This window comes from Sorex araneus, chromosome 1 (assembly GCF_027595985.1).
Source record: "Sorex araneus isolate mSorAra2 chromosome 1, mSorAra2.pri, whole genome shotgun sequence".
NCBI classification, from domain to species: domain Eukaryota; kingdom Metazoa; phylum Chordata; class Mammalia; order Eulipotyphla; family Soricidae; genus Sorex; species Sorex araneus.
Window position 1 is genome coordinate 266843937 of NC_073302.1, and position 13499 is coordinate 266857435.

At 40.6% G+C, this 13499-nt stretch overlaps 1 protein-coding gene across 3 annotated transcripts in view; it reads right to left on the bottom strand.

Annotated features, from left to right (window-relative positions):
• The window catches only part of DACH1 (dachshund family transcription factor 1), a 423983-nt gene extending 411582 nt beyond the window's left edge, over positions 1 to 12401 (bottom strand). The window contains exon 1 of one of the 3 annotated variants that reach the window (XM_055122554.1): positions 11153 to 12401. In XM_055122554.1, coding sequence (XP_054978529.1) covers positions 11153 to 12063 — 911 coding nt within the window. In that variant the 5' untranslated portion in view covers positions 12064 to 12401. The remainder of the gene's footprint in view (positions 1 to 11152) is intronic. The other 2 variants (XM_055122548.1, XM_004604002.2) reach the window with 2 other exon arrangements.
• Positions 12402 to 13499: the final 1098 nt, after the last annotated feature.

Sequence of the window (13499 nt, forward strand, 5' to 3'; positions counted from 1 at the left end):
CAAGCACCCTACCCGCTGTGCTATCGCTCCAGCCCCAATATTGATATTTTCTACACATGATATCATGGTAAGATTAGGAAACATTCAAATAATAGATTTAATTCTTCAGCTTCATTTGAATGATGTTTCAAATCAAACAGAAAAAGTGTTATCATATATTAAAAGTAAGATTTAACAACTCAACAGCCAATGAAAAAAGAATGAACAGCATAGGTTTTAAACTCTAAATAATACTCCATGGTGATCATTATGGTATGTATTACATTGAAAAGTTCAATGTTTTCCTCACTGTCAAGTACAAGTTTACAATAGCAATTATTTTCTTCGTTATTAATTTATTGTGGTAACAATTTACAAGGGTATAAACCTTAATGTGTTTTAGGGATATATTATCACATCATGCCTACCACAAAGGGCCAATAACCCTCCACTATGGCCCAACTATAGTCATTCTTATCAAGCACTTGATAAGAATGTTTGGTTGAGCAGGAAAATAATAAAGAACCCAAAAATCTTTTAATCAATATTTGATGATTAAAAAAATAGAATGTGATAAAAAAAATAGAAGGTAAGCCTTTCTGATTTTAACTGGGAAAAGAATTCTTTGATTTCAATTCCAAATCTCAGTCATGACATACATAATGTGATCAATGTAACAGCAGATCTGTGTGGTGTGGATTTATGTTTATGTGCATGTGCATATGTATGTGTTGCTTTAATCATGTATATAAGACTAAGAGTCATAGATTTGAGTTAGGTTCTAGAATTTCCTGGAGGTCTTTCAGTAAAAAAGCAGAGATATAATAATTCTAACTTACGATATAAGTTATACATCTGTATAAATATATCAAATGTTGATATCTCAAAAATTAATCAAACTAGTACATACCTAAATTTCTCTTTATTTTGAATATAGGATTAACTTTAGTTTTCAAATTTACACATAGTCCATACATATAGAAATATTATAATCTGGATGAATCCAACTAAAATTAATAATAGCTTTCATCTATCCAATTTATCAGTGACCTTCTTCATTTGTTACTACCAGTAGGAAAATCAGCTTTCTGGAAATACTTGCAGTTCATCCAACTAAAAATAAAGTAAGGAATGTAACTATCTAACATTTGTGTCAGGAATAATAAAGCACGTGCATATAAAGTGTCATTACATTGAATATCTTTCTTAACGAAAGTTTCTTCCTTACATGTTTTGACTCTTTAGTGCACAAAAATTAATTTTTGAAATTATAAAGTAACTTTATGTTAATCAAACATTGACAAACTCATGTTTAGATACTTGAAATGTAGGCTGTGAATTTAAAGTTATATTTATTTTTTAAAGTAACATCTTAATAGCATATAAAAACTTGAATAGTGCAAGATGTTGGCCTAACTGTGAAATATCATGCCTGAATAATATTTTTGTAATTTCCTAAGCATATCTAGTTACTAAATTTGGTAGCCAAACAGGTGTTAACAGAAAGAAAAATCAAATTTGACCCAGAAGGCTCCAATATTAAGGTTTGAATTGGGATCAGTTCATTCCTTTCCCATGGGGTAACTTGTATAAATGTAATTCTATGGTTTCATAAAAGCAGGTCAAGTTTCTATCCCTGGAGGTCTTTTGGCAATTTGAAGCATGGAAGCACTATTCCTGGCTACAAGTTCAAATCTGCATGTACTGTCAATGGTGTGAAGAAAAAGTAGTGAAAATCAAACATACATTTAGTTTTTATTATACTATGCACTTGTCAGAGACTTCTTAGAGGGTAGGAATATAGGTGTCATAGATCACGTCATAAAATATTTTGAAACCATTTCACTTTTTTGCATCTTTTCTTTTGGATAGCAGTGAATTGCCAGATGATTCAGATCATAGTATTCAATGTTTTCTTTAAATTATATAATTAATACAGAGATGAACTTCTGACCAAATGTAACTCTACATTTTTTCTGTACATTTTTTCTTTTATATTACACAATCTTAAAATAAGGCAAAACATCAAAGTCTCTTATTTTAAAAAATAAGAGACTTTAAGTCTCTTATTTAAAAAAAAATAGCATGCATGCTTGCACTTGCAGTTTTTCCAATGATGTAATGACTTGACAAATGCCATGGAATGATTGAAAAAGTAATTGATTTCAATTTAACTGGAACTCTACCAGGTGTTTTCAAAGACAATTACAGTCCACTGCAAAAAATGGTAATACACATCTTCTTATGTAGACCTGCAGATTAACCCATTGACCTCATTCCTAACCTATCTCATTGATGGTAAAGCTTTTACAAGAGCAATAACTTTTTTCAGGTTATGAAATTGTTTTCCTATCATTTATCCACTCATTTTAAAGAATGTACTCACTCTAAAGTGCAAGAAGCACTAAAATAAACCTGTAAAAAATGAAGCAATGACATTAAACACAGTAAACGTCATTCAATAATATATTGATTCTATTACCTAATAAGCTTAATACCTATTTTACAAATATAATAATTATTATGATTTTATAAATTTAAAGGCATACTTTACTTATCATAGAAATTAAGGTCTAGGAAAATTAAGATACATTTTTAGGAACTATCTTAATACACATATGATAATATTGCACTGTCGTAGCACTGTCGTTGTTGTTCATCGATTTGCTCGAGCGGGCACCAGTAACGTCTCCATTGTGAAACTTGTTACTGTTTCTGGCATATCGAATATGCCAGGGGTAGCTTGCCAGGCTCTGCCATGTGGGCGGGATACTCTCAGTAGCTTGCCGGGCTCTCTGAGAGGAATCGAACCCAGGTCAGCTGCATGCAAGGCAAATGCCCTACCTACCCGCTATGCTATCATTCCAGCCGTATGCTTTAAAATACTGTCTAAGTAACTTCTTGTATTATAAAATTAATTTTAAATAGACTCTTTTTTTTTGGTTTTTCGGTCACAGTCTGAAGTGCTTTGGACTTACTTTTGAATATACATTCAAGGATCAGTTCTGGTGGAGATACAGGGATTACATGGGGAGCCAAATAATGTCACCTGAATAAACTGCATGCAAGGTAAATGCTCTAACCCCTGATCTATCTCTCCAGATCCATAAATATACTTTCTCTTGGCACTCAGTGTGATCAGTTTTACATGCGTAATTTTACTGTTTCAATAATTCTGGAAAGCAAATGTAAAGCCAATTTTACTAATAAGTTGTCTATTCTTAGGTTGCTTGTCTGGCAAGCCACGTGATGTCCACAGATACAGATACATAAACGTTTTTCTAAAAATATATTGTAAATATTGGAGCAGAAATAGACAAAGGAAAGATAAGTGAAGATTAGTATAAACAAGAATATTCACCACCACCTATCTCTAAAATACTAAGAAAAATTTTACACTTGTTGCACACACCGGAACATAAATCTTAGTAAAAATAATATGAGTGATAGGACAACTGGAAGTGATCCAACTTATTAATTTAAAATCCAAACACATTATTAAATTAAAAACTGCCCAACCCAAGACATGAGCAACATTTTTAATAATAACACTATAAAAATAGCGTACTTTAAATATAAAATAATAGGAACTAATGCTGCTGATATATTTTAGCAGAGCTATGATGGATTCAGAGATCTGTCATATGGTTTGCTTTGAATGGTTTGCTTTGTTCATAACATAAAGCATTTTTAAAAGATGATTAACAACAGAGTCAATTTACTATCATTAATAAATTTTAGGAAACAGTTAAGAATAAAAATGCTTTATCTACTGAAAATGTGATTATAACAAATACTGCGATAAACACCCCGGAGATTAATTTTGATTACCTTTACTTAAGAGTGACCAGACCCCTTAAATTGAATTATCAAGCATTTATTGCAAATGTTTCTTTGTGCTTCCATAAAGGAATTCCTTTACAACTATCACTCTTTTTCCTGATACATTTTGTTATTAAAGAAAATTTCATTCAAAGTTACATAGCAACATCATTTATTGACAAGGGAAAATACTTCTTTCTTCAATATACTTCAATTGTTACTTATTGAAATATTTGCTTTGCAAAAATTATTCTTGAAAAGCATATCCTATGTTAGTCACACATGTATACTACCTTCAAAATCACTGCAGGACATAAATATATGGCATTTGTATTCTTCAAATCATATTAAATAATTTTGACCTTCTGCTATAATATACAATGTAGTCCATATACTGCATTTATCTTTGTATGCTTTAGATCCTTCAGTTAAGCTCCTGTTGTTAAAGTCAGTATTCACTCAAACTCTTCTTAGTGCAACTGGTTTCTTAGTTTTACACTTCAATATACATCTAAGAACTATTAAATTATGACTTACTGAGTTTTCCAGTTTAATTAGTTGTCTTTGACAACTTTCATTTAAGTAAAACATATTTAAAAGTGCTCAAAATCCCAAGTTTATATCCTGAGACAATTTTTTAACTAATTTTAATCAGAGCAACGGGGCCACACCTAGAACCAAATTGTCATTGGTTGTTCAATATTTAGTTTTGAAAAAAATACATATGAAATTTTTAATGACTAAATTAGAATCCATTTAAAAAGTAAAAGAAATTTAGAACACATCCACAAAGACACAAACAAACATGTAATCATGTTCCTTAATGTTGAATTAAGAACTGATCTGTTTTCACGTTTTATATATGACTATGTTCAAACATGTCTACATATACATGTGTGCATATGTATATACATACACATGTTTGTGGAAGCAAATTAGATATTTATCTGCTATTACATTCATCAAACTTTAATTCCATCAATAAACAATGAGCTTTTGTTGATTGATTGACTATTTGACTATAGTGGATTGAAATTCCGAACAGACTCATTTGCACATTTAAATATAAAATTAATCAAACTGTAATAGATATGCTCAAAGTATTAACAGAAGCCTTCTTAAAGTAAACAGGTACATCAAATTGAAATTTTGATAATAACTGATTAGTAAATCAAATATAAACATACTATCCTTGGTGTTGTTCTTGCTTTCCAAAGAGAGCTTTTAGCAAACTATATTTTCAAATGACACAATTTATGTACAGTGACATATATTAAAAAAGCAAGTTCTGCACTTTTAAGAAGAGCAATGTGGCAAAAACATTACTTTTGACTGGAAGTATTTCTGACAAACTGAGGAGAGTACAGGAATTTGACCATGAAGTAGGCTCACAAAATCTCTGACATGTCTGAGACATATTATCTACGCAGAAAAGAGCCTTCGATGTTCACTTATCTAAGCTCCATAAGATGGGCTTTTCATTTAGGATTTTCCTCAATAAAAAATAAATTACTGAATGTAAATGTAATAGAAGAGGTTTGTTAATGCAACTCTAAGCCTGAAAATCTAAACATAAATGATGTTAATGTATTTCTGGCTAGAATTTTCACATTAGCATTTAGGTAAGAAAATGTACATATATACACATAGTCACATATGTAGACATAAATAACTGGCCAATCACAGTGCAATAACTCAGTAGTTAATGGCACATGCTAGCACATGCTAAGGTTAATCTATTCTTACAATTCAAACATCAAATGATAAAACTTTATCTTAATTACATATGTAAATGCTCAAGCAGTAAATATCAACTGCTTATGTTTTTTGTCTTTTTAAGGGTTTATGTTTTTTGAGGTGACTTTTTGAGGTGACAAGTGACCAATATGAAAACAAGATTCCTGAAAGATGAAAGGTGAAATTCAAGCAAAGTTTAACTTCTTAAAAGAACCTAGTAACAAAACCTTAAAAGCAAAATATTTACTAAAATCATGAACTCATCTATACCAATTTAGAAAGCATAGTCCAAACTAATTTCTTCAAATAAAGATTCAAAGAAAGTCAGTTAATAACCTGTGTGAGTTTCACTTCTTATTATATTATGTAATACATCTGTTCTATGTTGCCAATACAATGCAATTTAAATGATTATTTTGCTTGATTAACAAAGGTAATTGTATGAAACAATCTAGTAAAATAACTCAGAAAGATAAAATAATACTAATTGATAGTCAAAGCACAAATTGTTCCTAAAACAACAACTACTTGGTTGCACATTAAGCTAATTTACAAATGCTACTTACATTCCAAAAACAAAACATCAAATGAGAAACAATAAAGCATATTATGTTTTCGTATGCTGGTGAATCACACATGGTAAATCACCAAAGAGAAGAGTGATTTATGCTCAAATCCAGCCAAGACTTTAATCAATATTGGGTGTCACATCTCAGAAGGTTGGGGGAGGTAGTAAGGCAAAAGGAGAGAGGCTAATAGTGGTCTCAGCGATTTTTATGCAACTTCTGTGTATTGTAGTTGATCAAACAAAAAAAAATGAGAGAAGATTTGAACTAATATGCCGATTTTAAAATTCTGGAGTAAGCATTTTATGCTTTTAGCTTTAATAATGGGAACTGTAAAATTTACTAGCCTGCTCAGAGTTCATTCTGCGTAATATTTGAAGCTTCACAAAGTAAAATATCACATGAACAAATAAAATTAAATCTCAACATTAACAATCCTTGAAGTATGGAAAGGAAATCATATTCATAACTATGTGTATATTTTACAATAATCAGCTATGCTATTATTGGAGATTAATGCCAAGAAAAACAACAGGTTTGTAAGATATTATGCAAATAAGGCAAACGTTAATATTTTGCAATATAGATTGATTGCTCAAAGTCAATTCTGGTTTAGAATATTCTTACATTTTTATATGTTAATTAAATATAACTTACTAGCATTTTTAAGGCATGCAGATATATTTTGCAGACTCAAATCTAACCTTTCATATTTTAGGCCTTAGTCTTTCTAATTATGCCATATTCTTTTTGAAATGTCTTAAAATGACATATTAGGCTTTATGGGAGTCATTAATTGACTGTAAGACAAAAACTTCAAAAGCATACTTTATCTTCATTTGAAGTAATTTTTTAAAGTTTCTTGTGCCAAGTATCATAATTGTCTGTTAGAAGTGAATCTCTGTTTGTGTTGAAACTTCCTATATAGCGATGCATAAATGCATAAGTCAGTGCCATTGGAAAGCATGAAGTGGGGTAAAAGTTAAATAAATATACACTGCTGTGTTTACAATCTCTATTAAGAAGTCCTTGTCAAAAAAACTGAGGCAAGAATTAGAAACTACTACACTTTGTATACTAAAAGGGCCTTTACGTATTATTACTGCGCAAAGAAGACTTGAAAAAGTCTTTCAAGTTATTGTCCATGGATAGTACTGACTTCTAAGATAAAAGAAAACTGCTTGTGAATATGCATATAAATGTCTGAAGAAACTAAGGAATCTATTCAAGTTTTTAAAAACTCCACAAATCAAAGGCTACATGGGATTCAAATCACAATCAGTTTTCAAAGCACCTGAGACAAAAATCTCCCTGCAATATTGAAGACGAGTACAAAGACGATAACAAAATAACAGGAAAACTTATTAGTTGAATTCATGGAATTTGAATCCTAACCCAACTCTACAAACAAGACACTGACCATACAAACAGACTTGACCATGTACATAATTACTTTTCTTTTTGTTGCTGATGTTTAATGGTTACCAGTTAATTAAGTGACCTCTGTTAGCAAGAGCCAAGTTCATGCAACTAATGTTTAGTTTTAAAATAATAATTGGAGGAAACTGATCAAGGTCAGACTTTTTTTCCTTTGCCAACCTTTAAATATATTTGCTTATGTTTTCTTTCATGTTTTGAGACCCTTTCTTTTAGCTTTACTATCAAGCAGGTGATAGTCTTTTTCATCTCATTGTGGTAATGACAGATGGCTTCAACATTTATTCTTGTTTTCAAAAGATACCATACTGATGCAATAGCCCCAAGCAAATTAAATCCACTTTAACTCTGTTGCTGACTTACTAAACCACTCTGAACAAGTTTATGAACTTTCTTTTCTCACACATCAGTTGCTAGCTCTCATTCTCTGGTATCAAAATGCTATTAAGAAACAGGATTAGATATATGTTGGGGAAAAAAAAACCTGATGGTACTAAGATGGAACGTTTCTTGCCCCCTCTGTGTCTATCAGTTTATAAAATTTTCTTTTATGCATAATTTCTCTTATCCTTCACATAGAACACAGCTTTAGTCTCTTAACTAGCAGGAGGACATGTGTGAAAGAAATCAACATATCTAGATGAATGAGAAAGCAAATGCATACTGGATTTGAATTGGGAAATAAGTGATTTCTGTTCAAAAGATTTTAAGTATTACTTTCAAAGTTAAGAAAAAAGAGGATAGCACTTTTAATTATCAATTGCAAAAGCAATGCATTACAAAGCAAGCAGCATATCTTTATGAGGCATTCAAATGCTTGTGCTCTATTTCTTACTATCAGATTTCAGAAAGCCTAGGTACAGATGTCCGCATCTACACATCTTCTAAGGCTGATGACTGTAGCATTTTGCATGCATTTGTTTGATCAAGACTTACTGCTAATAAAATACCAAAATATGATAATAAATCAACGACTTACCACATTTAACTTTTAAATGATCTGAAATAAGATTTTAAAACAACACATTTAATTGCAGCAAACTATGAAGACAGGGTGATTGAAACACACAGCAATAATATTGTTGAAGGGCTAAGCTAATTAGCTTAAGTTATCTTGGCTCTGAAAGTTTCAACAAGAACTATTGGTAGCCTCAGAAAACGCAACTATTTTTAAAAATACTTCTTAATAAATAACTTTAATAGCATTCTCCAACCACATGCTGAGGATTTTAATTCCGAAATCTCAAAAATTTCGCGGGGCGATGGTGGGGTGGGGAGTGAAAATGAAGTATGTAAGTACCTGTTTTTGTTTTACATTGATTATAGCATCACTGTCATTGAAAGAAGTTTTCTCTAGCAATCTTTCTCTTTATTTTGTACACTGGAAGTGGCCACTAATTAACTAGCACGGTGTGTACTGTAAGAAATGCATAGAGGATTCAAAACCAGAGTGGTCTTCTTGCGAGAGGAAATTAAACAGTAGCATTTCAGCAATTTACTGGACAGTTGACAATTTTATAACCACCGTATCTAAACTGGCTTCCAATTTCAACTCGCATTCTTGGTAACAGATTTCTGCCCTCCTTTGAATAGTTTTAACACTGGGTCTTTGAGAAATGTTTTCTTTCTGGATATCGGAGAATTCCAATTATCTCTGTAAATGATGTTTCGTGATGAAGGGTGCACCTCAATCTTTACTGCCACCTGTCCCTATTCCTTGGCACGCGCGTGCGCGTGCACAAACCCAAGAGCGCGCGTGCTCTGCACCCCCACCCCCTACCCAAATGGTAGAAATGAAGGTTTAAAAATCGTCATACACTCCTGCCCCAAGCGAAAGCATGGCAATGGCAAGCAGATACAGAGAAGAGTTGCTGATTAGATGAGGAGAGGGTTTTTGCTTTGTTGCAGTTCCAGACTCTTCTTACAGACTTCCAGATTTCCCGCGGGAGTGAGCGGGAAGGGGAGTCTAACTGCCAAGGAAGAAAACCCTCAGGGCATTTTACCTGGGTTTCCTTTTGGCCTCATTTCACCTGGGGTTGGTGGGTGGGGGGATGGCTACTCCTGTTTCCTTCCCACCTCAAGTTCCCTAGCTCTATTCCTCGGGGTACATACACACACACACACACACACACACACACACGCACACACACGCACACACACACACACACACACACAGAGTAAAGGAGCAAAGAACTCTGTCCCTTCCCGATCTTTAAACTTATTTGTAGGGGACCGCAGTCTCCGCGCAAATGCTGTGCGCAGTTCCCACGCGCTCGCTTCTCATCTCCAACTTTTCTCTACTAGCTTTCATCCGGCGTCTCGGGAACTTTTCCCTCGGCAGCTAACGGTGGGAACAAGGAGGAACTGAGAAAGCGGGTGTGCAAGGATCGTTTTTACCCCGAAACTGACAAATTACCCCAATCCCGCCCCCTCTAGATAAATCCTCCCCCCACAACACATCCCCGGGGAGGAGGGGGTAGTGTTCATTAGCATAAAACTGCACTTAGCGGGGCACCGGGTCCCCAGGCCTCGGGGATTCGCGGGCTTTGCCTGGGTGGGGAGGCCCGGACACAAGGTATTGAAGTCCGCAGAGGGCCTCAGTGCAAATTCTGCACCTGCTCACTGCATGAGTTACTAACCGAAAGGGTGCGGGGGGGGGGGGGTAGAGGGGGGCGGGGAGGGACAGTTTGGAGAGAATGGGCGCGAAGGATGGGGAAGCTTTGTGATTTTTTTTCTCCCCACCTCTGCAGCAGAGTCCCGGGCCCCTTTCACCTCCCGGATGAAGCAGGAGACGTGCTTTGCTCCGCTTCTGCCCCGGGACCACTGTACCCCTTTATCTCCTTTGCACAAGCACACGCACACAGGGACACGCGCACACACAGACCCCTCCCCTTGGCAGGATTCCCCGAGGAGCTTTTGAACTCAACTCGCTACCAGAACCCCCCCACGGGGGGGGGGTTCCCTTTCCACCCTCCAAGTGGCCACTTCCTCACCTACCTCACAGGTCCCCCGTACCCCGAAAGCCTCTTTCTCCTCCCCAACTCTGTACAGCTGAGTTACGACCACTCCAAGCCCCCACCCTACCCCACCCCCACCCCCAGGACGCAGCTCAGGCGCCACGGACCAGACCGGCCCGTAACCCCCGCGACTAGCGGGGCCACGGGATCCCAGGGAGCGTGCACACTGCCCAACCCGCCAAGAGGGGTCCCCAGATGCCCGTCGCGGACCGGGATAGATAGTGGGGGTCGGGGGGTCGGGGAGGGGTACGGGGGAATAGGTTGTGGCGCCTAGGAAAGAAACCTTCCCCTTCCCTTTCCACCCCACTCCGCCCCGAGGCTTGGGGGTGCCACCCCCACCCTCCCCTTCCCCACCCTCAGGAGCGGAGCTCGGGTGCCCAGAAGGGCAAGGGGCGGACCGGGCGGGAAGAGCGAGCTCTCGGGTAGGGTGAGGTGCCAACTTCGCAGCGGGTCGGGAGCGGCGGGCGAACCCCGAAGGAAGAGAAAGGGCCGGGCCCGGGCTGGGGCGCGCCGCTCGCGGACGCGGGGAAGGGCGCGCGGGCGGCAGGGGGAGGGTCCGGGAGGGCCCCGGGGGCGGCCCCCCAGCGCTGTTACCTTGCGTTGGTGCAGTCATTGTAGAGGGTCTCGAAGTCCTTCCTGGAGATGAGTTTGCAGCGGTTCACTCCGGGCTGGATGGCGCCCAGTCCCCTCAGGATGCGAACCTGTTCCACATTACACACCACCGGCGTGATCTCCAGCCGCTTCAGCTTGGTGTAGACCGTGTGCAAGCCCCCCACCAAGTGCTTCAGAAACAGGTCGAACGCCTGGGGCAGGCAGATGAGCTCGCAGCCCTCCACGGTGAAGGAAGCCACTTTGGCCCCCCTCAGATCCACCATTTTGCACTCATTATTCTGGGGGGTGTTTTCCACTGGGGACGGGGTCGAGTACACGGGTTTCCCGGGGAGGGGGCCGCAGCTGCTGCTGCTACTGCTGCTGCTGCTGCTGCTGCTGCTACTGCTGCTGCTGCTGCTGCTACTGCTGCTGCTGCTGCTGCCGGTGCTGGCGTTGAGAGGGGTGCTGGAGGCGCCGCCGCCGCCGCCTGCGTTAATGCTGCCGCCGCTGCTCGAGGTCGCCAGGCTGGGGTTGCAGTTGCTGCTGCTGCTGCTGCTGCTGCTGCTGCTGCCGCCGCCGCTGCCGCCGCTGCCGCCGCCGCCGCCGCCGCCGCCGCCGCCGCCGCCGCCGCCGCCACCGCCGCCGCCGCCGCCGCCTCCGTTGCCCGCGCTGCCGCCGCCTCCGTTGCCGCCGCCGCCGCTGGAGGTGACGGTGGCCGCCGCCGCCGCCGCGATGGGCTCGGGCCGGAACAGAGTCGGGGGCCCGGAGGACGCCGGGGGCCCGATGGACGGAGCCGGAGACGAGGTCGCCGACGAGGTGGAGGTGGTGGTGCCCGAGGAGGCAGCGGACGTGGAGATCGGGGGTTGCGGGGGGACCAGCTGGGTCGGAGGGATCAAAGCCGCCGGCACTGCCATGGTCACATATAAGAAGGGGGAAAAAAGAGAGAGAAGGAGGAGAGAAGCTTGGGGGGGAAAAAAAAAGTTACTCCACACCCCGGGGAGGGGAAAGGGGGGAAATCAGGGGGAGGGGGAGGGAGAAGGAACCTGGGGCGGGGGGGGACAAGAAGAGGGGGGCAACAAGCCGCACAGTCACAACTCTGGGAGAGAACCCGAAAGAAGAAAAGGGAGCAAGGGGGGAAAAAAAAGAGGGGGGAGAGAAAGAGGAGGTGAAAGGAGGGTAAAGGAGAAGCAGCGAGCGCAGGCGGGGCGAGCGCGAGAGGCGCTCTTGGAGAGAAACGCACAAAAGTGTCCCGCAAGTGGAAATGCGAGTCCTCTCCGGGGGCTGGGATCGGGGGCTGGTTTGGGGAGGAGGAGGAGGGGTGGGGGGGCGCGGGGGCGGGGAGGGTCGGCGGCGGCGGCGGCGGCGGCGGCGGCGGCGGCGGCGGTGCGGGTCCCGCTCTAGCACAAAGTTAAGGATGAAGGTGAAAAGGAGGAGGTTTGAAGGACTTGGGTGCTCGCAGGCAAGTACATTGATCAAAGATTGAGAGGGGAATGACAGAGAGAAAATGAGCTGAAAAGTGCAGGCTGCCGGCTGGACGCGTTGTTGTTGTCACACGGTGCAGAGGGGAGGAGCTCCGGAAACTTGAAATACCCTTTGAAGCCGCAAAAAAAACCCTCACTCACTAGTATTAACCCAAATTATCCAACCAGGAACTCGGAGCAGAGACTCCGAGAGCGCGAGACACAGAGGGAAAGCGAGTAAGCGAGGAAGGGAGGCGGGGGTTGGGGAGGAGGGGAAGGGGGGGAGGAGAGGGAAAAGAAGAAGAAGAGGAAGAAGAAGGAGGAGGAGGAGGAGGAGGAGGAGGGAAAAAAAAACCCTATGGGAGGGACAGAGAGGAAAAGCCAGGGGCACAGAAGTGGCGATCGGAAGCGGAGAGGGAACTCATCTACTTCTTTTCTTCGCGCTACCGTTAGATCGCAGGTTTCCCATTGCGTTTTGTCCGTGACGACTTGTAATTTTGCCCCTAAAATCTTCAAAGCGATCGCCTGCTAACTTGCAGGGGATCCGGAGCGCTCCGAGCTCTCCTTCCTGGCTTTGGGATGGATCTCTCGCTCGGTCTTTTTTTGTTTTTTTTTTTTTGGTGGTGGGGGGTTGTTTGTTTTCTTTTTGTTTTTAACCACCAGATATAAATGAAAAATATATCCCCTTCACTTCGTGATGATTAAGAAAGTATGGGGGGGAGGTGGGGGGGATTCACGTGTAATCGAAGAGGATGTTTTATGCATCCGATGGGTTTTAGTGTCTCTGTGACATTCTTGACTTGCATAAAGATAGGGAAGATTCCCAAACTGTTGAAGCCAGGGGGGCGCGGGGCTGGAGGAGGGGGGGGGTTGATGGGGGGTGCAGTCAG